Source organism: Cyprinodon tularosa, unplaced genomic scaffold, assembly GCF_016077235.1.
Source record: "Cyprinodon tularosa strain WSP-4 unplaced genomic scaffold, ASM1607723v1 ctg1054, whole genome shotgun sequence".
NCBI classification, from domain to species: Eukaryota; Metazoa; Chordata; class Actinopteri; order Cyprinodontiformes; family Cyprinodontidae; genus Cyprinodon; species Cyprinodon tularosa.
The window spans coordinates 61178-87998 of NW_024037843.1; the positions used below are offsets into that span (position 1 = coordinate 61178).

The 26821-nt window shown below is 37.5% G+C and overlaps 1 protein-coding gene across 2 annotated transcripts in view; it reads left to right on the top strand.

Moving 5' to 3' along the window:
• Positions 1-227: 227 nt before the first annotated feature.
• Positions 228-26821, top strand: part of mroh1 (maestro heat-like repeat family member 1) — a 32791-nt gene continuing 6197 nt past the window's right edge. The window contains exons 1-34 of one of the 2 annotated variants that reach the window (XM_038285594.1): positions 228-312; positions 458-603; positions 2606-2737; positions 2851-3013; positions 4586-4684; positions 4817-4968; positions 5463-5603; positions 5776-5868; positions 7989-8067; positions 8405-8518; positions 8614-8687; positions 9063-9185; positions 9520-9630; positions 9733-9877; positions 11202-11242; positions 11537-11678; positions 11760-11812; positions 11930-12037; positions 12669-12788; positions 12870-12992; positions 13064-13210; positions 14917-14943; positions 19194-19316; positions 19430-19509; positions 21089-21230; positions 21521-21616; positions 24164-24268; positions 24489-24624; positions 24704-24816; positions 25146-25298; positions 25393-25449; positions 25631-25728; positions 25831-25996; positions 26148-26317. In XM_038285594.1, the coding sequence (XP_038141522.1) occupies positions 291-312; positions 458-603; positions 2606-2737; positions 2851-3013; positions 4586-4684; positions 4817-4968; positions 5463-5603; positions 5776-5868; positions 7989-8067; positions 8405-8518; positions 8614-8687; positions 9063-9185; positions 9520-9630; positions 9733-9877; positions 11202-11242; positions 11537-11678; positions 11760-11812; positions 11930-12037; positions 12669-12788; positions 12870-12992; positions 13064-13210; positions 14917-14943; positions 19194-19316; positions 19430-19509; positions 21089-21230; positions 21521-21616; positions 24164-24268; positions 24489-24624; positions 24704-24816; positions 25146-25298; positions 25393-25449; positions 25631-25728; positions 25831-25996; positions 26148-26317 (3794 nt within the window). In that variant the 5' untranslated portion in view covers positions 228-290. The remainder of the gene's footprint in view (positions 313-457; positions 604-2605; positions 2738-2850; positions 3014-4585; positions 4685-4816; positions 4969-5462; positions 5604-5775; positions 5869-7988; positions 8068-8404; positions 8519-8613; positions 8688-9062; positions 9186-9519; positions 9631-9732; positions 9878-11201; positions 11243-11536; positions 11679-11759; positions 11813-11929; positions 12038-12668; positions 12789-12869; positions 12993-13063; positions 13211-14916; positions 14944-19193; positions 19317-19429; positions 19510-21088; positions 21231-21520; positions 21617-24163; positions 24269-24488; positions 24625-24703; positions 24817-25145; positions 25299-25392; positions 25450-25630; positions 25729-25830; positions 25997-26147; positions 26318-26821) is intronic. The other variant, XM_038285603.1, reaches the window with a different exon arrangement.

Sequence of the window (26821 nt, forward strand, 5' to 3'; positions counted from 1 at the left end):
ACCTGCAGCCACTGTTTGGCTACAATAAAAGCAACATTTGATTTGAAACAGCTGGTTCTATTTGGTAAAAGGTATTAAAAAAAAAGATTTTTTTTTTCTTCTCTTGTAGTCCTGAGGAGAAAATTGGGAATTGTGAAAGAAAAGCAAAAATCTATTAGCCTGAAAAAGGTTAACTGAAGCATGCATTAATACTAATTTACATTTTTTACTTTTTGGCTCCAGGGAGCCTGTGCTCATCTCTCCCCAGGAGAGAGTCTCTACTTCGGCTCACTGGCTTCAGGTTAGCCACCATGGACCATACAGATGTAGAACGTAAGTCTTCCAGCTTTATTTCCTCATAATCGGCTTAAACATTTTTTTCATAGTTTCTTTTAGGTTCAGCTGCCTATTCTCATTTACACTGATTCACAATTGTCCCTACGTAATTCTTTTTTTCCTGCTATTGTTTCCTCTGTAGAGGTGACTCTGGCTCTGCTAGATGCAGCCAACGATAAGGACTCTGAGGTCCAGGATCAGGTCAGAAAGTCCATGTTGACTTTGGGGAAACAGCAGCCAGACAGAGTGTTAGCCATGTGCCAGGACTACCTGCTGAAACACCCCAAGGTAAAACCTGACATTCCTCTACTGTCTTGAATTGGACAATCAAGATGCATAAATCAAATGACAGATAACTTTTGTTTAGAAAAATTTTCTTCACTACTTTTAATCCCTCTGTAAACTGAATTTCTTTTCCCACAATTGAATCTTTTCATCCTCCAAAACCTCCAGTTTGATCCATTTCCATCAGATCAAACAGTTTTTAAAAAAAGTCTGCAGTCTGAACATTAATGTTTTTACGTCATATTTGGGACTCCCTCTTCACATCCATGCAGACATCTCTGCAGCAACACCATCATCACTGATCACTGATAACAGGTGCTCTGTTTTTACTGACCTTTCTTCTTTGTTAATGATGGAGCCATGATGCTGTCAGATACCATCGCTCAGGACATTTATAACAACACCAGCAACCACTGTCACACAGTGTTCTTCTTATATTGCTTTATTGAACACTTTTAGTGACAGTCATCATTACTTCTGTAAACGGTTTGCTGTAGTTTAGGCCTAAATTAATCGGATTAATCACGATTAATCAATTATTGAAATAATCATTAACTAATTATGCAATCGATTAATTTTTAACTGGAGTATGAACTCAAAAAATGCCTTTAACTGACAGAGCAACCTGCTAAGAGCAGTAATTATATCAGAATTGTAAAAAATATATAAAAATTTAGGATAAAAAAAAAATTTTTGTCTGTGAATCTGCTCTATCCAGAACTCCTCAAGTGGCAAAGTTTTAGTTTCCCCTGGTTTTAATCCGTAAAGAATCTTCTTTATAGAACCTTTGCCTATCCGATGATTAATCAAAAAAATATAATTTGAAAAATAATGGTTAGTCTTATTGTAGTGTAATTTCTACATTCCCCTGTGTGTGCGAGTGGCTTTGATGTCTTGAGCCGTTCAGATTGATGTCTGATGGCGGTCGTATTTAATTAAGGATCATGCAAAACTATTTCAGGCAAAAGAAAAGTCAGATATAAAAATAAAGAGCTGCAATATGATTTTAGTCTTAAATATTTTTGCTCTTAATGGCTAAAGAGCTATAACTGGACTTTTCTATCTAAAACCTTATTAAAAGGAATTCTGTCCCTGTTTTCACTCCGTTTGTTTTTTTTGTTTTTTTGTCACATTGATTACATAAAGACAAGTTATTTCCAACTAGGTCAATTTCTATACCCTAGAGACAGTTGTTCCCTCTAAATATTTATCTGAGATCTAACCTACTAATAGTCAGCTCTGCTCACATTGTCGACGACAGTGTGATCATAAAGTTGGTCATGTGAAAGTTCCTTTAACTTCCCTCTGAGGAGCTAATATCTAACCAGAAAGTGGATTGTGTTAGAGAAAACACCCTCCTGCAAACTGGCTGCTGCATGCTTTGATGAACATCTTGATCTATAAATTAGGAAATGAAACTGTGTCAAAACTACTTTGGAAGCAACGCTCATCTCACCATGTGATCTTGGAAACGGCATCAGAAATTAAATTAGTAACGGATTCAGTAAAATAATAGACGTGGTGTCACGATCGCTGATCTAATTGGTTCACAGATTTTAATTTAACTGTTTTAGTTTTAATCTAAATGACTGTTATAACAGCCCTGTTGATAAATTATACATGTTTAACCGTGAGGTTTAAAGGCCTAAAGATCTACTTTATTCCTGCTGCCTTCAGCTCTCTGACTCAACTGGTGACTATATAAACGGATCCATCTTATCACAGCCACTGATCGTTCTATCTCTGTTTTTATTGCGACATTACATTAAGGAAACATTTTTAAACCATGAGTGATGCAGCACAAAAAGGAAGAAGAATGAATTTAATCAAACAATCTCTGTAATGCAGATGTCTCTGTAGAAAGCAGCTTTTAAAATTTGAGTGCTCATTTTCCTGCTAAGTGCTGCAACTAAGTGCTGGAAAACATACTTTATATTGCTTTGTCGTGTTATTTTTTCATGTATGTTGGTGTATTCTTCACTCTTTGTGTTTTTCTCTTGTGCAGCTGGTGGTAAGTCACAGAGTTGTGGTTCTTCAGACCATTGAGCTGGTTGTTGGCTGCAGGATAGAGGAGATCAGTGCTCCTAGAATAAAGAGCATAATCTCCCTGGCTTCAGATGAAATGACCAGATCCAAGGTGAAGTGGTGTTTTTCTTTCTTTAAAAAAACACAAAGTAAATTCATCTCAAAGTCAGATCCAAGAGTTCTATGCTTAGTTATTTATTTTATTTTATTTATTTATTTTTTTAGGAGGTCATTCCTGACTGGCAGCAGGCAGCCAGTAACATTTTGGTCGCTGTGGGAAACAAACACATCAATGACATCATGGAGGAGATACTAAGCAAGTTCCAGCCAGGGATTCTACCTCACTTCTTCGTGGTCCAAACATTGGCCAACCTATCTGACTCAAACGGTGAGAGACAAAAAGGGGAAGAAACCTTTCTATCTAAGAGGTCACAGAGCGGCTCAGATGAACTGAATGGGAAGTCACAACTTTGGCAGGAAAGTATTCAGTGACTGTTGGGGAAAAAAAAAAACAGGAACCTGTTAAACCTGCTCAGAATTTTACTCACTTCATTGTTTTTAACCTGGCTCCAAAAGCAGGAGGATCCACTGAAATACATCAGGTTCCTAAACTTAGCAGAGATTATGCTGCCATTGAAAAGTACTATTTATTTTAAGCCAACAACATGTCAGCCTATCAGAAACTACAAGATTTATCAGACCAACTGAAGGCAGCTGAACGCATCAGTAGTTGATGATAACGGGAGAGATCAGTGTCTCCCTCACCCTCCCCCTCAAGATCACAGAAAGCAGTAAATTATTCACCCCCTCTATGTGTTCGTAGTTAATTGTATTAGTTTTATTAGCCTTGCTGAATGACGGCAGATCAGATCAGGAGATTTTTCTGTGTCTGTGGTCGTTCCTCTGCAGGCCTCTCCTCCGTGTCTCTGACGCAGACGCACTGAGTCACACTCACAAAATCAATTTTTTATGTCGCTCCTTTAAAAGAAACACATTAAATTATTCTTCTTTGTGCAATACAGTTGATAACCCCCCCCCCAAAAAATAAAAATAAAAAAGCAGCATACTCTGGGGAAGCACCAGATATCTTCCTAATTTTTAAATTTCATTTAAATTGCTTAATTGATTTTACCCTACAACCTCCTTTCTCAGTTAATTTGTGTTTTCTTTTTTTCTTTTTTTATGATGCTGATGTTTTTTTTAATCATCTTGAGAACATCCTTTCTATGTTTCTTCTGTGGTCGGGTTTTGGAAGACTTTTCAGTGGTAGTTTTAATCTAAAAATTTTGTTTTCATCTTAACAAAAAACTCATTATGTTTGAACTGATAGAGAGAATTTTTGACTTTTTTAAAATCCATAAAAGCCAATTTATTAATACTAAACAACAGGAATATGTACTTTTTCTTTTTTTTTTTATGGCTAAACGATTTAAATAAATATTAGTCAGTATAATCTTTATTTTTTATTCTAACAACTAGACTTTTATATCTGATTGTTTTTCTGTCTTGCCTGTCATTGCTCTGTTTAATTTGAGACCGTTTCTCTGTTTATATAGTACATTTAAAAAGATTATAAACAGAAATATGTGATTACATTGGATCGGATTGTATTCACTTCAAACTACAGAACAGCAAAATTAATTTATGAGGTTTGATTTGGACTCAGGTCAGGTTGGTTCCCACTTCTTATACTAATAGATTTTTATGCCAATCTTTCCTGCCGACTGTCACCAGAGGCATTCATATACATTTCATATCTGGATTTGCATTTCTGGACTGAATGTTTCAAACTTCGCTCGAAAAACTGCTGGAGAACTTGGAGGATAGTTTTTCTCAAAGTAGCCCATTTTCCACTTTCTGTTTCTTAGACACCAACAAGAAAATAGTTCTGCCCAGAATATGGTTGCAGACCAAGCCGCAAAATTTGACCGTTTCATTCTGGTTTTGTCTGTTTTCCTAGTTTATGGGATGGTACCGTTCCTTAATGCTATCCTGGGAACCATGTTACCAATGCTGAGCATGGCCAAGCAGGACAACATGAAGTGGGTCTTTTCATCTGGTAAAGCTCCACCCCCTCCACCACACGCTTCTGTTAATTTCACTATAAAATGTTTTTCCCTCATATTTCTTTGAGGGAGTAATTTCAACATATCCTGTTTTTTGTTTTCTCCTCTTCCCTCTCTACTTGCAGCGCTGTGTCATTTCAGTGAAAGTATCCTGGAGTATTTGGCCAACCTCGACAAAGCGCCAGATCCTACAGTGAGAAAAGATGCGTTCTCCAGTGAAATCTATGCAGCTTTTGACATTCTCTTCAATAACTGGTTACAAAGCCGAGAGCCTAAGGTAAAGAAAGAAAGCTAATATCAGTACTGAAGGTTGTCTACAACATCTGAATAACACAACCTAATGTTAGCGTAAAGTTGCATGTTCTAGGTGTAGTTGGTAGAAAAAGGATTTTATTCTACCAAGAAATAACGTTTCTCCAAGAAACACGAGGATTTTGTGTTTGTGTTGGTCCACATTAAAGAGATTCTCTGACCAACAGTCCCTCCACTGTTCTACATAATTGAAGGTAACATCGGACCCATCATATATCATTATAGAGACTACTAAGAAGTTAACTTAAGGCTCATGCATTTGAAGGGAATATCTCTGCTATAATTTCTTCTTTTATTTTGTATTAATTGTGTGAAGCAGTATCTTGTAGATATGCTCCTCTTGGTTTTCATGTTTTATTTATTGACTTACCAACATTTTAGCTCCTCGTGACCAGTGAACACTCAATTCTTCAGCCAGTCTGTCACTTCATATCCTGCCTGTCTTTGTGTGTCCTCCAGTTGAGGCTGACAGTGGGTGAGGCAGTGGGCTCTATGTGTCATCTGATGGCCAATGATAAACTGGAGGAACAGATCCCCCGAATCATCCCTGCCATCATGTCCCTGTACAAGAAAAACACTGAGCACTATGTCATCAGTAAGGTGGGTTCTGTCCAAAACTCTTCCACTTTGGCTGGTTTTTCCTGAATATATTGTTGGACCTTTATAAAAATCTCCTACTTGAACAAGTTTTAAAAAGAAATGCATCTAAGTTTTGCAACACCAGACTTTTGAGGTCAATCTGAGGTTAATGCTTTCCCTTTGCTCTGAACAGAGCTTGTGTCAAGTCCTCGAAGCCTCGGTCAACATGGGGAGCAGAGTGCTGGAGACACAGCTGGATGGTCTTCTCTTAGCGCTGCATCAGCAGGTACTCCAAGTGAACAATGAGTTGGACACGGTAGCTTCAGTTTGAGTGAACTGATTGTTTAGTTGTGTCAGGTCACATGTCATTGTTGTGGCAGTCATCTGCTTACATGGACTTAAAGGAATAGTACACCCAAAACATGATTAGCCTTCATTTTCTACTCACCCCCATGCTGAACAACACTCTGGAGTACTTTTTTGATATCTCAAATGCATCTGGAGATCTGGGAGGCTTCTTGCTGTCTGCTGACATTCAAATAATGGAGGTCTATGGCGCCCGAGACAGAAAGGTCCATAAAAGTCCACAAAAACGTGTCAATATTCCTCCATACTGCTCGTCCAATGTAATCCAAGTGTCCTGAGTGGGTAGCATCCAGAATTTACTCGAAACGAAGTGATTTAGAACGTTTTAGAGCCTAAACAGTAGTGTATAGGATTTCCTAATAGCGCCCCCATGCGCGCTCACGATTCTACGGAAGCCGGCAGACCAAACCAGCGCATTCAGCTCGGCAAAGAACTCATGCTCTTCCTCAATACTGAAGTCCTCAGACATTTTTCTTTCGTTGTTTCTTTCTTTGCACAGGTAAACAGCACATTTCTTCTTCTACGCTTGCATTATCGGCAGAGCAGACGCTGAATGCCGACTTTCTTCCGGTTTGGTCTGCCGGCTTCCGTAGAATCGTGAGCGCGCATGGGGGCGCTATTAGGAAATCCTATACACTACTGTTTAGGCTCTAAAACGTTCTAAATGACTTCGTTTCGAGTAAATTCTGGATGCTACCCACTCAGGACACTTGGAATACATTGGACGAGCAGTATGGAGGAATATTGACACGTTTTTGTGGACTTTTATGGACCTTTCTGTCTCGGTCACCATAGACCTCCATTATTTGAATGTCAGCAGACAGCAAGAAGCCTCCCAGATCTCCAGATGCATTTGAGATATCAAAAAAGTACTCCAGAGTTTTGTTCAGCATGGGGGTGAGTAGAAAATGAAGGCTAATCATGTTTTGGGTGTACTATTCCTTTAAGACTATGAAAGCACCTTAACAATGCTCGTTACTGTGAACTTTAACCTCAAAAGACCTGATTGACGTGCAGAAAATCTGTAAAGCATTATAGAATTGAACCATGGGGTTTATTTTTATTTCCTTTGAGGAAACTGTTTTTCTTTTCTACAGCTTGTATTTGAAAAGTAAAAAAAACTCAAAAGAACATTTATGATTTTTCTCATTTTCTTGTGGTTTCTTGCACAAGTTACTCTGATGTACAGAGACAGCAGCACTTAAAACATCCAGTTCTAAGTGCTGATGACTGATTGAAAACTAAAAAATCTTTTTTCCTCATCAGTGAATGCATCACACCTAAACTCTACTTTCACTCTGTGAAAGTTAATGAACAACTCAGACTTATGTTTAGAGTCAGAGGTGCTTAAAAATTAAGTCAAAAGAGGCTTTGAAATACAAAAGAATATTAAAAGGCAAACTTAATTTTCTAAAACATGTGAACATGTTTTCAGTTCCTTCAGGCTGCAAAAGAGATCAAGACTTAATGCCGAGAACAGGAAGGCTTAGTAGAGCGCAGGAAGTTCTGTGCTAATATTTTCAGCTCTTTCAAAGTATGTCTTATATTTTTATCCTTTTAGAAAATCTATAGTTAATAACCTTTTGTAGGTAAAATGCGCTTTTTCTAAATCTCTAAGTGGTGTCTGTTTCCCTTTTACTGCAGCCTAACTTTTAGTTATGTAGTTATTTTCATATTACTTTGTGTGCTTACCTCTATGTGATTTTATTTTTCTTACTATCAGAGCCAAATCTCCCCCTCTATGGGACACTAAGGGTATTTCTTATCTTATCTTGATATTTTATGCTCAGAGGCTGCTGTTCTGTCAAGCTTATCACCAAGATAAGATGATGTAGTAATTGTTCTCTCACACAAGCATAGCCTCTGCTTCTTTTTTGAAAGAATTAATCAATACTTAGTTGGAAGATTGAAAATATACGTGATTTGTTTGGAAGGGAAAAAAAACAACAACCCAAATTTGGCTGCAAGTGGGATCCACAGGTTTAAGTTTTACAACAAAATGAGATTAGAGATCAAATATATATATATTTTTTCATGCAGGTTTCAGCTCCTGTCGATTACACCGACCCTCCTACTGTGAAGAACCACAATGAAGCATTGCGTTGCTTTAGCTTGCTGGGTAATATGTTTTTTTTTTTTTTTTTTCTCCATTGAAAATAGACGTGTGTTAACATTTACAACCTCATCCAGCTGCCTGATCTACAGGCTGTAGCTCTATGGAGTCACAAGTGTAGTAATGAGATCATGCATTAGTGAGTTAGGCTGTCTCCTCCTCCTCATAATCTTGTTAACTGGGAAAATTGCTGCACAGCCCCCCCCTTTACATAATTGTTGTTTTCCTATTTTTATCTTTTTTTTCTATTTAATTATTTAAGATCTTTGCCCTTCTGTCAACATATCCACCTCAGCTGTTCATTCCTGTTGTTTGTTCCTGCTCTCTTTCTCTCTCCTTCCAGCCAACTCTTTTCCAGACCGACTGGTTATGTATGTTCTGCAGAAGTTGGAGAACACCAATGAACGAAGCAGGATGGGCTCCTTAGCTGTGCTTCGTCACCTCATAAACTCTTCCTGTGAGGAGAAAAATGTGCAATCACACATTAATTTCTTTGAATTTTTAAAAAAAATATTTTTGTTCACCTTTTACTCAAATCATGTTTTTTTACAGCTTCTATAATGGAGAGCAAAAAGCTTCTTATTCTGGCCAGTATTAGACAGCCAATGGCAGACCACAGCAACAAGGTAACATTACTGAGGAAGCAAAGAGTCGTCCTTTCTTTTTGTTTTTCTTTGGGTAATGGGGTTTTTTATTCACGTTATAAAATTTTGGAGTTTTATGAATTTCCCTAGTCTGTACGACTATTAAAGCAAAAATGTAGCCCGGAAATGTATAATTTCTACACTTTTTTATTTTCTGATAGTCAGCATGATTATAATAAAGTGATGGATTTTTTTTTTTTACCATGACCCCTAGCTCCTGTTTATACATTTTAATAAGGGGCTAAAAATGAGAAACTATGAAATGTTGAAAGAAATGTCTAAAAACTCTTCAATCTTTCAGACCCTTAAGAAATATTCCTCATATTGCATGTGAATGAGGACAGGTTTGTCTCGCAGGTGAAGAAGCGTGTTGTCCAGGTAATCAGCGCAATGGCTCATCATGGTTACCTGGAACTGGAGGGAGGGGAATTACTGGTCCGGTTCATCGTTCAAAACTGCGCTTTACACGACACATACCAGGTAGAACCAACTTTAAACATCTCTTAGGACTTTGATGCTTACGCTTGTTTCAGGTTAATTAAGGAAGGGGAATTGGAAGCAAAGCCGTGGTATAAAATAAAACCGTTTAAGGAGTGCATCATATATACAGATGGCAGGAAAAGGGAAATGTACTTAATTAACTTAATGTTTCTGCTATGATTAAAGCTGTTCAGTGACCTCAGAAGCGAACCAATTGATGTCTAGACAGATTGAAAGGCCTCACTCATAAAGTTTAATATAACTGATATTTTTTAACAGCTGATGTTAAAAGGTAAATGTTTCCTGATTAGTATTTGTGTTCCGTTTCTCAAAGTCCCACCAAAGGCCCAATGCGGACCCAGAGGATGTGACCAACGAGGCCCTGAGGGCGATGTGTGACAGCACCCTCCATCTCCTTACCACCACTGTTGGCCGACTAGCTGATGTAAATATCTGCTCGTTCACATCTACCTCCGTCTTTGTCATGGATGATAAACACTAATAATCTTACCATGTCTCTCATGTCAATGTACATTTTGTTTTAAAGGTGCTCTGGCCCAAGTTGCTTTACTATCTCACACCTTCCCAGTACAGTATTGCCACTACTCCTCTTTGTAAAAGTCTCATAGTTTTGGGGAACAAGAAGAAAAGCAATCAGGAGCCCAGCTTCAAGATAGACTTCACTCAGGAGGGTGGGTGTAATGTCTCTACTTTAAAAGTGTGAACCTGACTGCAGCCTGTATGAGGCCCTAAAAGTAGAATAACCCTCAGTGAAGATACCACAGCATTTAATTCAATCATAAATAATTGATAGTTGTACTGCTTTTAAGAATTTTACTGTTATGATCATTTTGTTGCTATCTTGTATTTAGTTGTCTCAATTAGTGTTAATTTTACCAGCCATTTTCAAATTTAGTTTCAGTTTTAGTCCAGTTTCAGCATCGTTTGTTAGTTTTTATCACATTTAGTCAACATCATCCCATTTTTATTTAGTCTAGTTTTAGTTCACTGTAAGTCGAGCATTTTAGTCTTTATTTTAGTCCAAGAAAACATTATTTTATTCGTTTAGTTTTAGTCAACAAAAACTGTCAACATTTTGCTCTAGTTTTAGTCAGGACATCATTTTAACCATTTACGTTTTTTTCAGCAGATAATATATAACATTTCCCAAAATTATGTCACATTTCAACATTTTCTCATCTTTTTGAGAAAAAACACAATTTTAAGGAACACATGCAGACATGGAAGATGTTCTGACTATATTTGCATATTTATTTTGAACATTGTTAAGGTTCAAAGACACAAACACAAATGCTTGCATTAAAACAAATAAAATACACCTGACAAAGGAAACAAATAAATAAAATAAAGTGTCTTATGAACTTAACACAAGTGCTGGCTGTTTAAAGCTAGTTCACATAGAATAATAAAATAGATTTGAGGTCAATGTTGTGGGAAAAAAAACAAACTCCAACTGATACAACAAAGGTGCTTTCCTGCCAGCTATAGCTGGCCTGTCATTGTTTCTGGGTGGCTGCAGGGTGAAACATTAAAAACAAATATCACTCCCCTCTTTAGAGTGCAGGGGGCGCTCCAGTATGTTCCCACACTCCTGCTATCCATGGCTTTAGTGATGGTAAACATTGGTGATATTTCTAGTGAGGTAAAGTTGTCGCAGCCTGTTTATATCCAGTTTACTGCCGAACATTATTTGTTATGGCGTCTGAGAAAGAAGGACTTTCAGCTCTTTGAGCGTAGAAATTCCAACAGTTTTCAGCATATAACTTTTTAAAAGCTTGGTATACTTTGATGACTGTCACTGATATACGCTTACTGTAAAATGCATTCTTTCTACTCATTAAGACAGCAATAAAATGGGCAGATGTGGGAAAAAAATAGCTTTAGCATACAAGTCATCAAAAGGAAAAAAGTTGTTTTTTATGGCTTGTGTTGTTCTGATGATTAATTTCAGTCCCGCATTCTTCTTCTTCTTTTTTTTTTTTTTCTCACCATCAGTAAATCTCCCATCTCCTCACACTCTGATGATCAGACTGCTGGTAAGTCAATTTGCACATGACAAATTAACCATGAGCCCATATGCTAAAAGCAGGATTTGCATAATATTCCTTTTCAGCATTTACAGAGTAAATTAATTGCTGCAGGAAAATAATTGCAATGTGGTGGAAGAGGCGGAGGAGAAGCAGACTGTGATCAAATGCAAATTTGTCTCACTGACTGATATTTAGTAACACACTGCAGGATATGAGTTGTTTATTATGTTTTTTTGATTTCTTCCCTGATTAAGATTCCAGTTACAGACTATTTTTAAGAATTTTTTTGTTGTGTTTTAGGTCAACGCTGCTTTTCCCTTCAACAGCCGAGGTCACGGAGCTCCATCACTCTCGCTCCTACACATCCTCAGCATCAACATTCACCCCAATACAGAGACGGTCTGGGAGAAAGAAATACCTCCTCTTCTTTCACTACTAGATGGTATGGACAAGATCCTTTCTCAACTTGTTTCATCTACATTCACTTCTATTTATCCTCAGACTTTTTTGTTGTTGTTCTCAGAGTCAACAGCAGAGAGTCTGGATAAGAAGCAGTGGGATGACAAACTGCTGAAGGTCTGTTTATGTTTTAACCTTTTCCAGCAAATATTATAATATTTAGTAGATAGTAACTGAAGGGTAAAACTGATTTACTGCATTATTAAGGAGAATTTGTTTGAAATTGCCCTCCAGCTTTTATCTAAGACCTTGACGTCAATTGATGATGATAAGTGGGTTTGCCAGTTTGCTGCTGAAGCAACCAGATATCTTTCTACATACAACAACGCCCTGGAGGAGAAGGTAATGTATAAAGGTTATAAAGAACCTGATGGCATCCACATTAGGGCTAAAAGAAATTAATCGATTAATCATGATTTTTAAAATATCGCCAACTAATTAATTGATTATTCGTTAGCTGGAGTATAGAGACTCTTAATCATGACAGAGCAGCCCACTTAGAGCAGTAATTATATCAGAATTATCAATATTTGATATCATTAATCAATATGCTCTATCCAGACCTCCTGAAAGGGAAAAGTTTTAGTTTCACCTGGTTTAATTTTGTAAAATATCTTCTTTAAGGAACCTTTGGCTATCAGATTATTAATCAAAAAAATAATCAACAGATTAATGGATTTGCAAAATAATTGTTAGTTGCAGCCCTAATCCACATAGTAAATTTATTCTCTTAAAGCAAGTCAAAACTAAATACTCGGATGATTTCCAGTAATGTCTCCTGACTCTATGTAGTTCTTGGGTTAAAGGGTCGTTACACAAACTGTTTAAGTTGTGGTTGGAGATAACCTGAATGTCTATCAATGATTTATTGTGTTAATGTCAAGTGTTTGTGTAACAGGCAGCATGGGTTGTAAAAGTATTTATATTTTTTTTATGATTAGAAAATAATCCTTTCTTTGTTTTCGGTTTTTAGAGCTTCCTGTATCGATGTATCGGAGTGACTCTCCAGCAGTGTTTAAATAAGGAGGTTGTGAAAAAGCAACTACAGGAAGTTCTCCTCGCGGCGCGACACCATGATGCTATTGAAAGAGAGGTGGTTGAAACATCAAAATAAAAGTGCGATATGAGTTTCTGTCTATCTTACGTTGGCCTAACTTTTAACTTTTTCCTTCAGGGAGTTGCCACTGGTGTTGGTCTGTGTGCCAACAGCCACCTGGAGGGAACCTTAGCCAAGCTGGATGAGTTTGGCAAATCGGATGCCTTTAAAAAGTCACCCAGTATCTTCAACCTGCTCAAAGTAAAAACTGTCTTCAGAGGGGACTTTAAAGAAGCATTTTTAGCTGGATGTAAAATGTTTTATTCCAACAGGAGCGTAATGAGGTGGAAGTGGAGAAGGTGAAAAGCACATTGATCCTGTGCTACGGCCACGTGGCTCTGAACGCACCGTCAGAGAAGATTCTTAACCGCGTCGATCAGGACATCCTACGCTGCATCAGTAAACACTTCAATACTAAGGTAACATGCATACGGACAGTAGGGATGGGCGATATGGACAAAAAAATTTATCACGATAATTTCTAGGTTTTACCACGATAACGATAAGTGACGATAAAAAACAAAACAAAAACACAATATCAGCCTAATGTATCAAACCAATCAAACAAGCCTGAAATATGAGAACAAATTTCACATTTATTTAAATGCTACACAGCAAATATATATATATAAGTAGTGCAACTGTAAATACAATCTGATAAATTGAGAAACAGAACTTAAAAGTATTTCACTGAAAATTAAAACTAATCAGTAATCACCTCCTAATATAAATAGATGTGTAAATTACTAGTTGCTGGAACATGCCATATATTGGATAAATAAATACCAGTGCAAGTTCTAACATACATTACACTCACTTCACTAAACATAAAATTCAAATGTTATATCAACCTGTAACAACGTTTTTTGCTGTTGGGCTACAAAAATGTGCAAATGGCATGATAAATAAAGGGAAAAAACAGAAAAATCTAATTACTAAAATAGAAATAAATAATTTCAATAAATTCCAACAAACATGTAAAACCTGAAATAATACTTGGTAGGATCATCAGCATGCTAAACAATGAAATAAAAATAAATAATTTAGATAAATTTAAAAAGAATATAAAAACTGAAATACCTCTCTGTGCAACGGCCTCTGTTAAATCTTTCCATCGCTTGCTTTAGCTGTCATATGGTGTGGAATGAGCAAACGCGTCGGCTAGTTTTGTTTGAGTGGCAGTCGGTTTCTTAACAGAGGTTTTCGAAGTCGAGGCTTCTGCTGCATCGCAGCGCATCTTCTAACTAGCATCATATTCCGGTTTGTGTTTTAGGTGGTGAAATAAATTGGAAGTGTTGCTGTCCTTTGTCGTCACAGGTTGTCTGCAAACTTTGCATATTACGACTTTCTGCTCCGTAACAGACTTTTTAAATCCAAACCAGTTCCAGATAACAGAGCTGGAGCCTCTTTTAGGAACCAGTTCTTGGGGCACATCTCCTCCACCTTCCACCATCCTTGTTGTTTGCGCATGGCTCGCACGTGAGTTGGACTGCAGGTGTGTCACGCGCAGTATACGTCACCGGCGGGAGTTTATCGTTTTTATCGCGAGATGACAAATTGTTACCATGAGCAATTTCTTTGACGATATATCGCACACGATAACATATCGCCCATCCCTAACGGACAGATTACAAAACTAGTAGTCTGTAGAGATTATCGTAGCTAGAAAGGATTTAGGAACATCGTTGTAAGAAATGCAAACCAAATTTAGTAACTAGTTCCATGCAAATATAGTTGAATTCATTGCAAAAGAACAAATAAACATAAAAATGCTACTTTTAAAATATCTAAAACATCTAAGCAGCAGCACATTATGATTCATAGGAACTTTTAACATCTGAGAAGCAGAAATATTCCTTCCCAATACAACAAAGCAGGCGATCATTGATCCAGTCCTCATGTAACTAGTAGTCTGCTTATCAACAAACGAACAGAATGTGTTACAAAAGAGGGTTATGTGTGATATTTTGCATTTATTATCCGTTTATTGGGTAATTTTTGACCATTTCTCTTTCCAGGTTTTAGCTCATTAAAGGTGCTGGTTTCAAAATCAGAGTTAATGTTGTTGTTTAGAATTGTGTGTACAGTATATGGCCTCATTATTCTGTCGCCTCTTTTTGTACAGGTTCTTGGGATTAAAGTAGAGACGAAGGTATTGTTATGGGATCAACAGGTTTTGTTTTTCTGTTTGAGTTTTTTTTTTTTTCTTGCTTCTCTGTCTAAATTTTCCTCTGTGGGTAATTTTGCCAAATATTTTTTTTTAAAAAGCTCTGATTAAAGAAAATCAAACTCGGCTTGATCTCAATCTTTAAAATGGCTTTTTCTACTAGCTTTTGCTGACGCTGATTCATCTTTGTGAAATTCAAGAGTAATGAATTAGTAATAAATTAGTGATTAACTAAATAATAGTTGTGCATTCACATAATGTGCAGTTTAGATAAATCTGTTCCGGTTCAGGATATAATTTTTGCATTATAACTTCACCTTCCTAGTAACTTTCATGGTCTTCCATGTTGTTTGCCAAGTCTCATCAGTAGCCTTGCTTTAAAATTTCGCTTTTCTTTCTTGTAGACTTTACACACACAAACATGAGTTTTTCTTTTTATCATCTACTGACACCTTGTGTCACTACATGATAGTGACCATGAAGAAGGCCTTCATTATAATTTAAATCCTTCTAAATAAAAGCACTTTAGAAAAACCTTCATCTTCACATTTGGTCCTGTACCAATATGGAGACATTATTGTCCTTTTTAGAAAATTCTTCCAAATTTTTAGTTGAGATTAAATGCCGTTATTAACTATGGATGGGGAATAATTATCATTTATTCAGAATCAAGTTTATTGCCATGTAGGTTTGAACTCACAAAGAATCTGACTAGGTATGGATGGTGCAAATTATATACAGAATATAGAATCTATAGCTATTAGGGATGGAACGGTTTATGAAAACCGTCAGAATCGTTCGGTTCGACTGTCTCGGTTCGATTCGCGTGTGTTGCGTTCGGTTCATGCGCTGCTCCTTTTTCTCATAGGCAAAGAGTTTACACTCCAGAGCAGAAGGTGGTGGTACTGCGACCAAAGCCAACCACCAGTAGTAAACAAGAAGCAGAAGAAGCGAAGCAGCGTAGCCGGGTGTAGCAGAAAAAAATCAGTTGTTGTGGAGAATTGTGTGAGTATAGCGAGAGGGAAAGAACAGGAGTTGGAAGATGCGCCAGCAGCACTTTATAGGTCTGCTGTATGGGACCACTTTGCATTTAGAGTGACCTACGATGACGGCGGAAAGAAAGTTGTGGATAAAAGTGCAACAGTGGTCAAGCATTGTGCAACACGTTTTGTTTATGCTAACAGCAACAGGACCAACATGTCAGGCTAACAATCAACATATATCGAACCGAAAACCGTGACCACGAAACCGTGAACCGAACCGCACCCTTTATTTTGTGAACCGTTCCACCCCTAATAGCTATATAAAATATAAAACATACAATATATAGTATATAGCATATTGTTATTGATGATGTCACATGTAGCTGTTTAATTTATCTAACTAATATTAGGGGAGTAAATTACCAACTTTATTATTTTTATGCTAATAATATACAGATTTGTGTGGATGACACTGCAATGTTCACTGATATAGCAAAATCTGTCGACATACAATACTTCTGATATTTAATATGCAAGTCTGCGATCGATATTGTAGGATATTCTTACCATTCTACCACATCGACATCTGTATCAGTGTTCCCTCTAATTTTTCATGTGTCTGAGCTAAAGACCATGAGCGACATCAAATGTTTACACTGAGGCCACACACCAATGTTGAACTTGTTAAAAACCTGTTAAATTGTTTATTAAACAAATAAGAGATTACAGCGGCAGTTTTCATTAATTTATTTTTAATTTAATTGATTTGGCCCACTTAAAATGAAAGAAAAAGCCAAATATCAGAGAATGTGCTGATTGGCCCCTGTTTAAATTTTAGCTTCATAATGTACTTAAATTTAGAACAGGTACGTCATCAACTGTGTGCATGTTGGACAGCAGGGCTGTTAGTTTCATTGTTCTGGAAGCCTGGACTGATCAATAATTTAGGCTGACACATTCTTCTTCATGTTGGATTATTTATTTAAGCAGCTTTAGCTCTGACACATTCTTCTTCATGTTGGATTATTTATTTAAGCAGCTTTAGCTCTCTGATACCCTGAATTCAGACATTAGCTTAACTTCTTTTTTAAAGGACACTGACGTTTAATAAAAAAAAAAAAATTAAACACAACTCTTAAAGCTATGCTTTTTTTTTTTATTCTAAAAATTGTGATATTTTAAAAGTGGAATTGAAGAGTAGATTGTGCGCCACAATAGCTGTGGGGAACCAAATATTTCACCACACTGCCTCTGGCTGCAGCAGTGCTCCCAATTGAATTTCCCCCAACATAGGGGCAACAGATCTTCATAGGGGAACAATGTTTTGCATTTCCAGAGCCCAGCAGGCTGAAGTAATTCATAATGGAGGTCACAAACACAACATGCTATAAGAGCCCCAAACAAAATAAAATTAAAATACATTTATTCCCTATTTATTGTTTTTTATATATATATATATATATATATATATATATATATATATATTATAGCAATGAATTACTCATTACTCTATATTATGTAACAAAATTTTAGGGTAAAAAAAAAAACACCTGTTTCTTGTATTTTAATTTTTGGCTTTAAGTTGAAAAACAAATGATGCACAGATTAAAAATGATACAGAAAAAAAAAAGATTTTATTGGTCTATTTGATTTATAGTTTATGTTGGATTTATTTAATGCAGTACAAAGACTTTCTTGTTAACTGTGACTGAGCGAGGAGTGAACAAATTCACAATGGCACAGCTTAGAGGGAACATTGATCTGTATCAACTTACAGAAACTTAATGAATTAAAAAAAGTGACAAGATCTTTTGCTTTCGACAGGGATTGTTTGGATCGATAGTTTAAATTTTTGCATAAATGTAAAGTTAATCATTTGGTCATTATATCAACTAAATGATGTAGATCATTATCACTATACGGATCAACCTATAAAATGCCTACATCTGTCTTTCTAAGAATTTCCTGTTTTCTATGCATCCTTCTTGTTTGATAGTTGCCTAAAGGTGGACTGCTCTTATATCCCTCCTCAATGACTAACATTCAGTGTGAAATGCTCTTGTAATTTCTAATTCTATTTTCTCCAAAGCCTTATGCTATGTTCACACAGCAGGTCCAGATGCTGAGTTCCAATTTGATCTTTTAGCATTTTAACCAAAACAACTAGTGTTGCACCGATTTTTGGCCCCAATACCGATACCCAATACCTGGCTGTGCAGTATTGGCCGATCCTGATACCATCATGTGTGTGTATATATGAAGAACGGCATGCTACTTGGATGTAAAAATAATTACCATCATGTCAAGCTGCTGCCTATCTTTGTGCAGCAGGAAAAAGACTAATACAAAGTGAATTCAGTAGAACTTTTTATTGCTTACCTGGAATGGGTGACAATAGCATAAACTCTTGGCTCTAAAAATGGATATTTGTCAGTATCCGCCGATACCAACATTTTAGTGCTGGATCAGAGCCCTGTCCGATACTGGTATTGGTATCGGTGCAACACTAAAAAAAAACCCGAACATGCAGAAGGAAGTGATACCCACTGGTTGCAAACTTAATGATGGATGTGAAAGTCAGAGTTAAAAAAGCATTGATTACAGCAAACAAAGCATAATAATACATGCTGGTGTCTCTGTGATGTTTTTATACCCTTGCGCAATGCCAGCCGACAGTTTATTAGCACATCATAAAAAGACAAAGGAAGGTAAGAAAAAATATCTCAACTAATAGTTGATAAATGGTTAATAGTTATCAACTATTAATAAACAGCCTTCAGCAAAGCAATCAGACATGCTGCGGAGAAGTCTGTATGAATGTGTAGTGGTAGCCCTCACCATAAGACTACAGAAATTTTGAAAACTAGCTGATAATTATCCCATTTAGTAGCACAGGGAAGTGGATCAAATCAGATCGGAATTGGGTTGTTCAAAATGCCGGGAAAATATGCAACGCAGGTCATATTTTCCTGCTGTGTAAACATAGCCTTGGACTTATCTGATGCTTTTTGGACTGGGAGGGCCTACAGTTGGTCCTCTGTTTTTAGAAAGTTCTCTTAATCTTGCAGCTATAATTTCAGATTTCTCTCCATCTTTTTAGGCATGGTGGATCAGTCTGCCATAACATTGTTGGATTGATTAACACGTTTGCTTCTGTTGGGTGGTTTGCCTTTTGGAAAAAAAAAATCATGTTTGCACGATTACTTTCTTTATTTTAATGTTTCTTGTCCGTTTATCTTTGTTTTCACTCAGGACCTGACTATGAAGCTTAGTTTGATCCAGAGTATTGGGCTCATAGCCAAAGCTATCACTAGGTGTGTGAAGAAACAAGGCTACATCTTCTCTCGCAAGCAGGAGCTCATCACCATTATGCTGGTCAGTATGATTATAGCTTAGGAACAAACATGGAGCTTTATCACATTTTTCAATAATATTTAGCTTTACTATTATTATTTTTTTTATTCTTGTCGTCTACTTTCACTGATCAGGATTTCATGAAGTCTGAGCCATCTGATTCATTAAGGACTCCTGTACGCCCCCTGGTGATGACCACCTGTGCCAACCTGATGTATCCTTCATTTCTATCCATTACTGTCACGTTGAGGAAAGAGGTTTTTAGAAGGGATCCATGTTTTCTATCCAATTAATTATGTAATTAAAGTATTCTGAGCATAAATTCTAACATTGATGACATATAACTGATAAGTAAAAGCTCAAAACATGGCTGACATGAAACCATTTATCAATGGTCTGCAACTTTCAGACGATAGAAGTGTGATACGCTAATCATATCGTCCTTTGTTTCGTGAGTTGATTCTGCCGCAACTCCCCTGCAAAGAAAAGTAGAAGATCCTCCCTAATCATAACCAGGTTGTAACATTTATAGCACACTGTGTTTGGCTCCTTTAAGATTTACCATGTTTGCATATTTGAGAAAGTACACCTTGTAATTAAAGGAGGGCTTGCCCAACTCACAGTGCAGCCTGCATTTAGACTATTGTTTTATTGAAAAATAGAAATAATTTCAGGGCGCTTTATCTGTTGTTTAGGCTTTTATTTGTGTCTAAATGTTGACTAGCTATGCAGTAGCATTAGTAGCTAGACAGCTAAATAAAACTTCTTCTAGTGACAGCGCACGTCCGGTGTACGGGGGTCTGAGCGGCTCCGACAGAAGTAATATTTGAAGACAGGATTGTAATCTGGATGAACTCACTGCACTGACCATGTTTTCAGGTGGACTTTCTCATTTCAAAATAGATTCAAACTACTTTATACCCACTGATCACAGCAAGTGTAGCTGCCATTGTTAGAGGCAAAGAAAAGCACATCAGACCCACCTTTTCCACCGTGCAGCTACAGCAGCAGAGATGCTTCAGCCACGCATCAGAACTAAACTTGTACAAGCATCAACAATGAAGCAGCTCATACGTTTTTGCTGCTTTTTGTGTGAACGTAGCATAACAGTGGCTAGCCCCCAGCCATGGTGTCCTGCACGAGCATTGGGAGGGGTGGTGGGGGGTGTCGATTCGTTCATGTGTCAGGGTACGCGCACAGGGGTGGGTGGCAAGCAGACGACCATGATTGACGTGTCAGGAACCAATAGTGTACCACGGATTGTCTCTAGTGATTGGTTGGGATTATTCGTTCATTTCACACTGTGGCGAGGACAATTTATTTTAGTTTCACTTCCAGACCTTCTATTTCACTACTTGCTAAGCGGCTGTTGGGAGATCTTCAAGCCATATGGTAAAAAATGCTTCAGAAAAGATCTCCTACTGCACCTTTAAGGCTCTTAAGTCTGATGCATTTTATCATCAATCCAAACATAGCCTTCACATTGTTAATACTTTCAAACTGTAAAGTGATATAGGGTTACCAGATGAGCGTCAAAACCAGAAACAATTTCTCCTTTTGTATATGAGCTTTATTGGGAAGCTGTAACTAAAATAGGAAAGTAAACTGAATTGTTTGAGAGCATAGAACTACAGTTTCTAGAATAACCCAACAGACAATCCTACAAATCCCCTGATTTGGTAGCTTGTCAGTGATTTCTAACCCTTCATAATGTAATTTATTCACTGCACAGAAGCTATTGGTCTGCAGTCCTTATGCGTTTCTAGAGTTTAATCCTTGACTTAATGCTTCAGACCCCTGGACCCTCCGTTAGGTGAGAGTGAGAGCTTTGATTTATTGAAGGTCTGCGTGAACAGTGTGTTTTCCCTGCCTCCTGACACGCACACTCCAGAAAAAACAAAAGATGAGGAGAACCTTGACCCCAAGCAGAGAAAGGTGAGTTACAGATCAAGTAACAGATCAACAGACACGTGTTGTTTTGGTGCTGCTTCAAATTCAGCTTTAACATCGATTTCTGCAACACAAACGACATATTAAGGAATTGAAATTCAGTGACTCTCAAGCCCCACAGCTGAAAACTTAAGGAGAGAACAACTCTTACCATAAGACAGTATTTAAAAATATTACTATAAAAAAAAAATATTAGGACAGATGCTTTGACTTCATTTCACTTTTATAGTTGCAAAACATTAGGGAACTGAAAACACCCCGTCTTCTCTCTCCAGGCTTTGTACAAAGACACGTTGGCTGCTCTGCAGGAGCTTCTGAGGAGCGTTCTGGCGAGGGAACGCAGTCCTGATGGCTTGCAGAGTATCTTTAAGGTAAAGCTTGATGTTTCACTCTCATCTTCATTTTTTGATGAATCCTTGTGATAAACTTAAATGCATGTTCTAAAAATGGAGTGCAGAGGCTGATGAGTGCCAGAATACAATAAATACATAACTAATTAAATGATTATTTAAATGTATCATTAATTTATTAAAATTGGAAATAAATAGACGGAATTTATAAATAAAGTTTTCTTTCACTCCGTCATAATTTTCTCTAGAGAAAAGGGAAAAGTTTTAAAACATATTGCTAATTAATTTCCAGCAGGTTTGATGATCAACTCCAGCTTCTATATTTCTACTTACAGGTGCTGGTCATAAAATTAGAATATCATGAAAAAGTAGATTGATTTCAGTAATTCCATTTAAAAAGTGAAACTTGTATATTATATTCATACATTACATACAAACTCATATATTTCAGATGTTTATTTTGTTTAATTTTGATGATTACAAATGACAACAAATGAAAATCTCAAATTCATCATATCAGAAAATTAGAATATTACTGAAGACCAATAAAAACAAAGGATTTATAGAAATGTTGGCCAACTGAAAAGTATGAACATGAAAAGTATGAGCATGTACAGCACTCAGTATTTAGTTGGGCCTCCTTTGGCCTGTATTACTGCAGCAATGCGGCGTGGCATGGAGTCGATCAGTCTGTGGCACTGCTCAGGTGTTATGATAGCCCAGGTTGCTCTAATAGTGGCTTTTAGCTCTTCTGAATTGTTGGGTCTGGTGTATTGCATCTTCTTCTTCACAATACCCCATAGATTTTCTATGGGGTTAAGGTCAGGAGAGTTTGCTGGCCAATTAAGAACAGGGATACCATGGTCCTTCAACCAGGTACTGGTAGCTTTGGCACTGTGTGCAGGTGCCAAGTCCTGTTGGAAAATGAAATCTGCATCTCCAAAAAGTTGGTCAGCTGCAGGAAGCATGAAGTGCTCTAAAACTTCCTGGTATGTGGCTGCGTTGACCCTGGACCTCAGAAAACACAATGGACCAACACCAGCAGATGACATGGCACCCCAAACCATCACTGACTGTGGAAACTTTACACTGGACTTCAAGCAACGTGGATGAAGTGCCTCTCTTCTTTTCCTCCAGACTCTGGGACCTTGATTTCCAAAGGAAATGCAAAATTTACTTTCATCAGAGAACATGACTTTGGACCACTCACCAGCAGTCCAGTCCTGTTTCTCTTTAGCCCAGGCAAGACGCTTCTGACGCTGTCTGTGGTTCAAGAGTGGCTTGACACAAGGAATGCGACAGCAGAAACCCATGTCTTTCATACGTCTGTGTGTGGTGGTTCTTGAAGCACTCACTCCAGCTGCAGTCCACTCTTTGTGAATCTCCCCCACATTTTTGAATGGGTTTTGTTTCACAATCCTCTCCAGGGTGCGGTTATCTCTCTTGCTTGTACACTTTTTTCGACCACATCTTTTCCTTCCCTTCGCCTCTCTATTAATGTGCTTGGACACTGAGCTCTGTGAACAGCCAGCCTCTTTAGCGATGACCTTTTGTGTCTTGCCCTCCTTGTGCAAGGTGTCGATGGTCGTCTTTTGGACAACTGTCAAGTCAGCAGTCTTCCCCATGATTGTGTAGCCTATAGAACTAGACTGAAAGACCATTTAAAGGCTTTTGCAGGTGGTTTGAGTTAATTAGCTGATTAGAGTGTGGCACCAGGGGCCATCAATTTTGAACCTTTTCACAATATTCTAATTTTCTGATATGATGAATTTGAGATTTTCATTTGTTGTCATTTGTAATCATCAAAATTAAACAAAATAAACATCTGAAATATATGAGTTTGTATGTAATGTATGAATATAATATACAAGTTTCACTTTTTAAATGGAATTACTGAAATCAATCTACTTTTTCATGATATTCTAATTTTATGACCAGCACCTGTAGACCTCTGTAAAGTTAATGAGGGAGTAGAACGTAGTCAGTGGGCGGGGCTAACGCTGATTCTGCTGAAGTCTCTGGCAGCTGCCACCAAACCAGACCCCAGCAAACTCTTTCATAAGTTACTTATATTTGAATTGCCTCATAATGATGGCTGTAAATAAATTGAAACACATTTTTGAATTAATTCCGCCTTTTCTCATTTTGCTGAGTAATAAGCAGCCAATCCAACGGTTTCTATGAGAGCCGCCATAGACCCGCCTCCTCCTTTGATGGATCTGTGACAGTTTAAATTAACTCATGCTGTGCTTCAGGAACGTGAAATAATGTATTAAATCATGAAATAATTATATTTACCTCATAAAATGAAATCACTACATATTACTGAGGACCATATAATGAATTACTTATTGAATACAGTTTTTATGTATTCCAGTTTTCTAATATTACTCAATGCATATAAACCTAATATCACAGGGTATTGAAATGTGGCACCTGTCAGCCTCCGTAATGGTGGCTCTTATCCTAGTTTCAATGATGGTGATGTTTAAGTGCCATGTTTTTTTCTACAGTTTGATCTGGGTGTGTTGTTTTTATATGTTTCCTTTCTGGTTTCTTTATTTGCAGCACATCGAATTGTGGCTGAGCTCTGTTCACGATCATGAGAGGGAGAGAGCCATTACTGCCACCTCTAATCTTCTGGCTTACTATCTGCAAAACCTAAATGTTAAGGTACTCGCATATGGGACAGTGCGCTCAGTGTTTTTTTTGTTTTTTGTTTTTTTTGTTTGTTTTGTTTTATCAGACTTCTTTATTTTGCTTTCAGTAGCAAAACTTACAGATTTTAATGGCTAAAAGGGATCAGATAACATAGCTGTTCTCTTTGCTTGTTACTTCTACTGTCTATAACAAAGGTCTGGTTTTGCTTGTTTGTGCATCCTTACGTCTGCAGAGTATGGTCTCTTTCCACAACCTTGGAGCTCTGCTGGGTCGTCTGTCTCCCCGCTGCTCTGACCCTCAGCCGGCTGTACGTGCTGCAGCAGTTGACAGCATATATGCCCTACTTAGTATACAGCTACGATACGAAGGTAATCATAGAAGCCCCAGGATCCTTTTATACATAAGATAGACAAATCATATGTATAATCAATGTTTTCTGTTTGCTAGGGTTCTCTTTGGATTATAAAGATGAAGCTGTTGAAGGTTTACCATCTTTAAAAGAAGCGCTAGAGAACCCTGATCATGCTGTTCTTTACAAGACCTGTTCAGATCTCACAAAGGTGCGTTACGGCGGATGCAGAGGATTTAAGGCGACTAAATACAAATCCACAATTTTCTATATTAACTCATCTTTTCAAATATTATTTATGCATTACTCTCTGTTCATACAAACATACAAAATGCCAATAAAACAAAGAAGTCAATGATTGAATGGTAATAACATTTTAATCCATTAAAGAGTAAAGGAATAGGTATGAATACTTTAAGGCTCAATGTTAAAGAATTTTCAGCACAGCTTCATCCAAAAAGTATTGTTCTAACTATTTGCAAGGCTAATGAGTGTAGTCGGAACCAGAAGAGTAACTGCATCTTCTCCTGCACCCATCAGGTGATGACTAAACGCCTGCCTCAGCAGCAGCTGACGACCATGGTCTTCATGTTGTTTGAAGGGCTGGTGGACAGTCAAACAAACTGCTGCAGAGCTTCGTCCGTCATCCTGAACACCCTGCTGAAAAACAGGGGAGGCGGACTGCAAGATCTGGTAACGGATAGCCGCTGCACACGCAGAAATAACTGCTAAGGTGGAAGATTATTAGCTGTTGTTAATGGGTGGTGTGTATTTGCTGGCTTCACAGGTCCCAGAAATGTTGGAGGTTCTGCATGTGCGTTTGCAGAGTATTACAGAGGAACAGGTAACTTGTCCATTCATTCATGCAATGTTTTTATTCCTGTATAAACCATTTTAGAAACTCTTTATGTGTTTTTTTTTATATGTTTTCCATAATGTTTGAGTTATAAAAGTACCAAATATAAATTTTTAAAGCTCTACATCTCATGTCACTTTTGTGCTGTTTTTTTCCTCTTCCTGTTAAGGTGAGGGTAGCAGTGGGGCAGACAGTATTAATCCTGGCTTCTCAGCATCTGCAGACGGTCATTAATACTCTAGTTAACCAACCTCTTCCCTATGACAGGTACACAAACAATCACAAGCTATTTAATCAAACTACTAAAATCTTCTGATTTTAGATTTCCTGACATTTTGTTGCTTGTGTATTTTTTACTGTCTCCTCTAGCTGGACCAGTGAGATGTGGATGGCTTTGGGAGCAGATCCCATTGTAGCCAATCAGATCATAGAGATGGTGATGGAGAAACTTTCCATCACGGCGCCCTACGTTGACAAGAAGGAGTCAATGATGAGGGGAGGCATGACGAAAGTGGCGACCAATCAGCCACTGGCTGTAAGTGGGACCTAAGTGTTTCATTACTGCTTGTTGTTCTTCAGGGAGCTGCTGGTGTGAATCTATTGTACCAAAGCAAAGGAAGGTCAACTAGATTAGAAGGGGAAGCTGATTGTTGACATTTGTGTTCCTGTTTGTTCTCTGATTTCAGATGACATGTGGTCTGAAGGAACTGTTATTAAACGGACATACGCAGGAGCCAGCAGTGGGCCTGTTTCCTCAGCTCTTCTCCTGTCTGACCGTCAGACTGGGAGCGAGCGTTGGAGTCATGGCCCCGAAGGACAACGCTCATAAACACTCAGGCTCCCTGCATGTAGCCGGGTAGGTTATTTATTTCAGGGGATCAAAAGTCTTTGAACACCCTGCTAAATAGTTAAGAATTATTTGAACAAATCCTACATTGTGATTTCTGGATTTCATTTATTGTTAGATTATATCTCTCACAGTGGACATGCACCTACGATGACAATTTCAGACCCCTCCATGATTTCTAAGTGGGAGAACAGAAAAAATAGCAGGATGTTCAAATACTTATTTTCCTCACTGTACATAAACTTATCCTTTCAATTTTTTTTTTAACACATTCAAATTGCTGCTTAATCTTTTATAATTGTTTTTATCTTTAATTGTAGATTAATGTAGTTTTGTAGGTTGGTTAAAAATAAACGACATGGCATTTGTTCATCGTTAAATAAAGAAACCACAGTTTATTTTTATTTTGTGAATTTTCCTTTGATGTAAAAAGGTTTGCTGTTTTTATTTTAAATTGAGTCCCTTCTACTTTAAAGACGAAGCATAGTAACATAGACTAGATCTTTAACATCC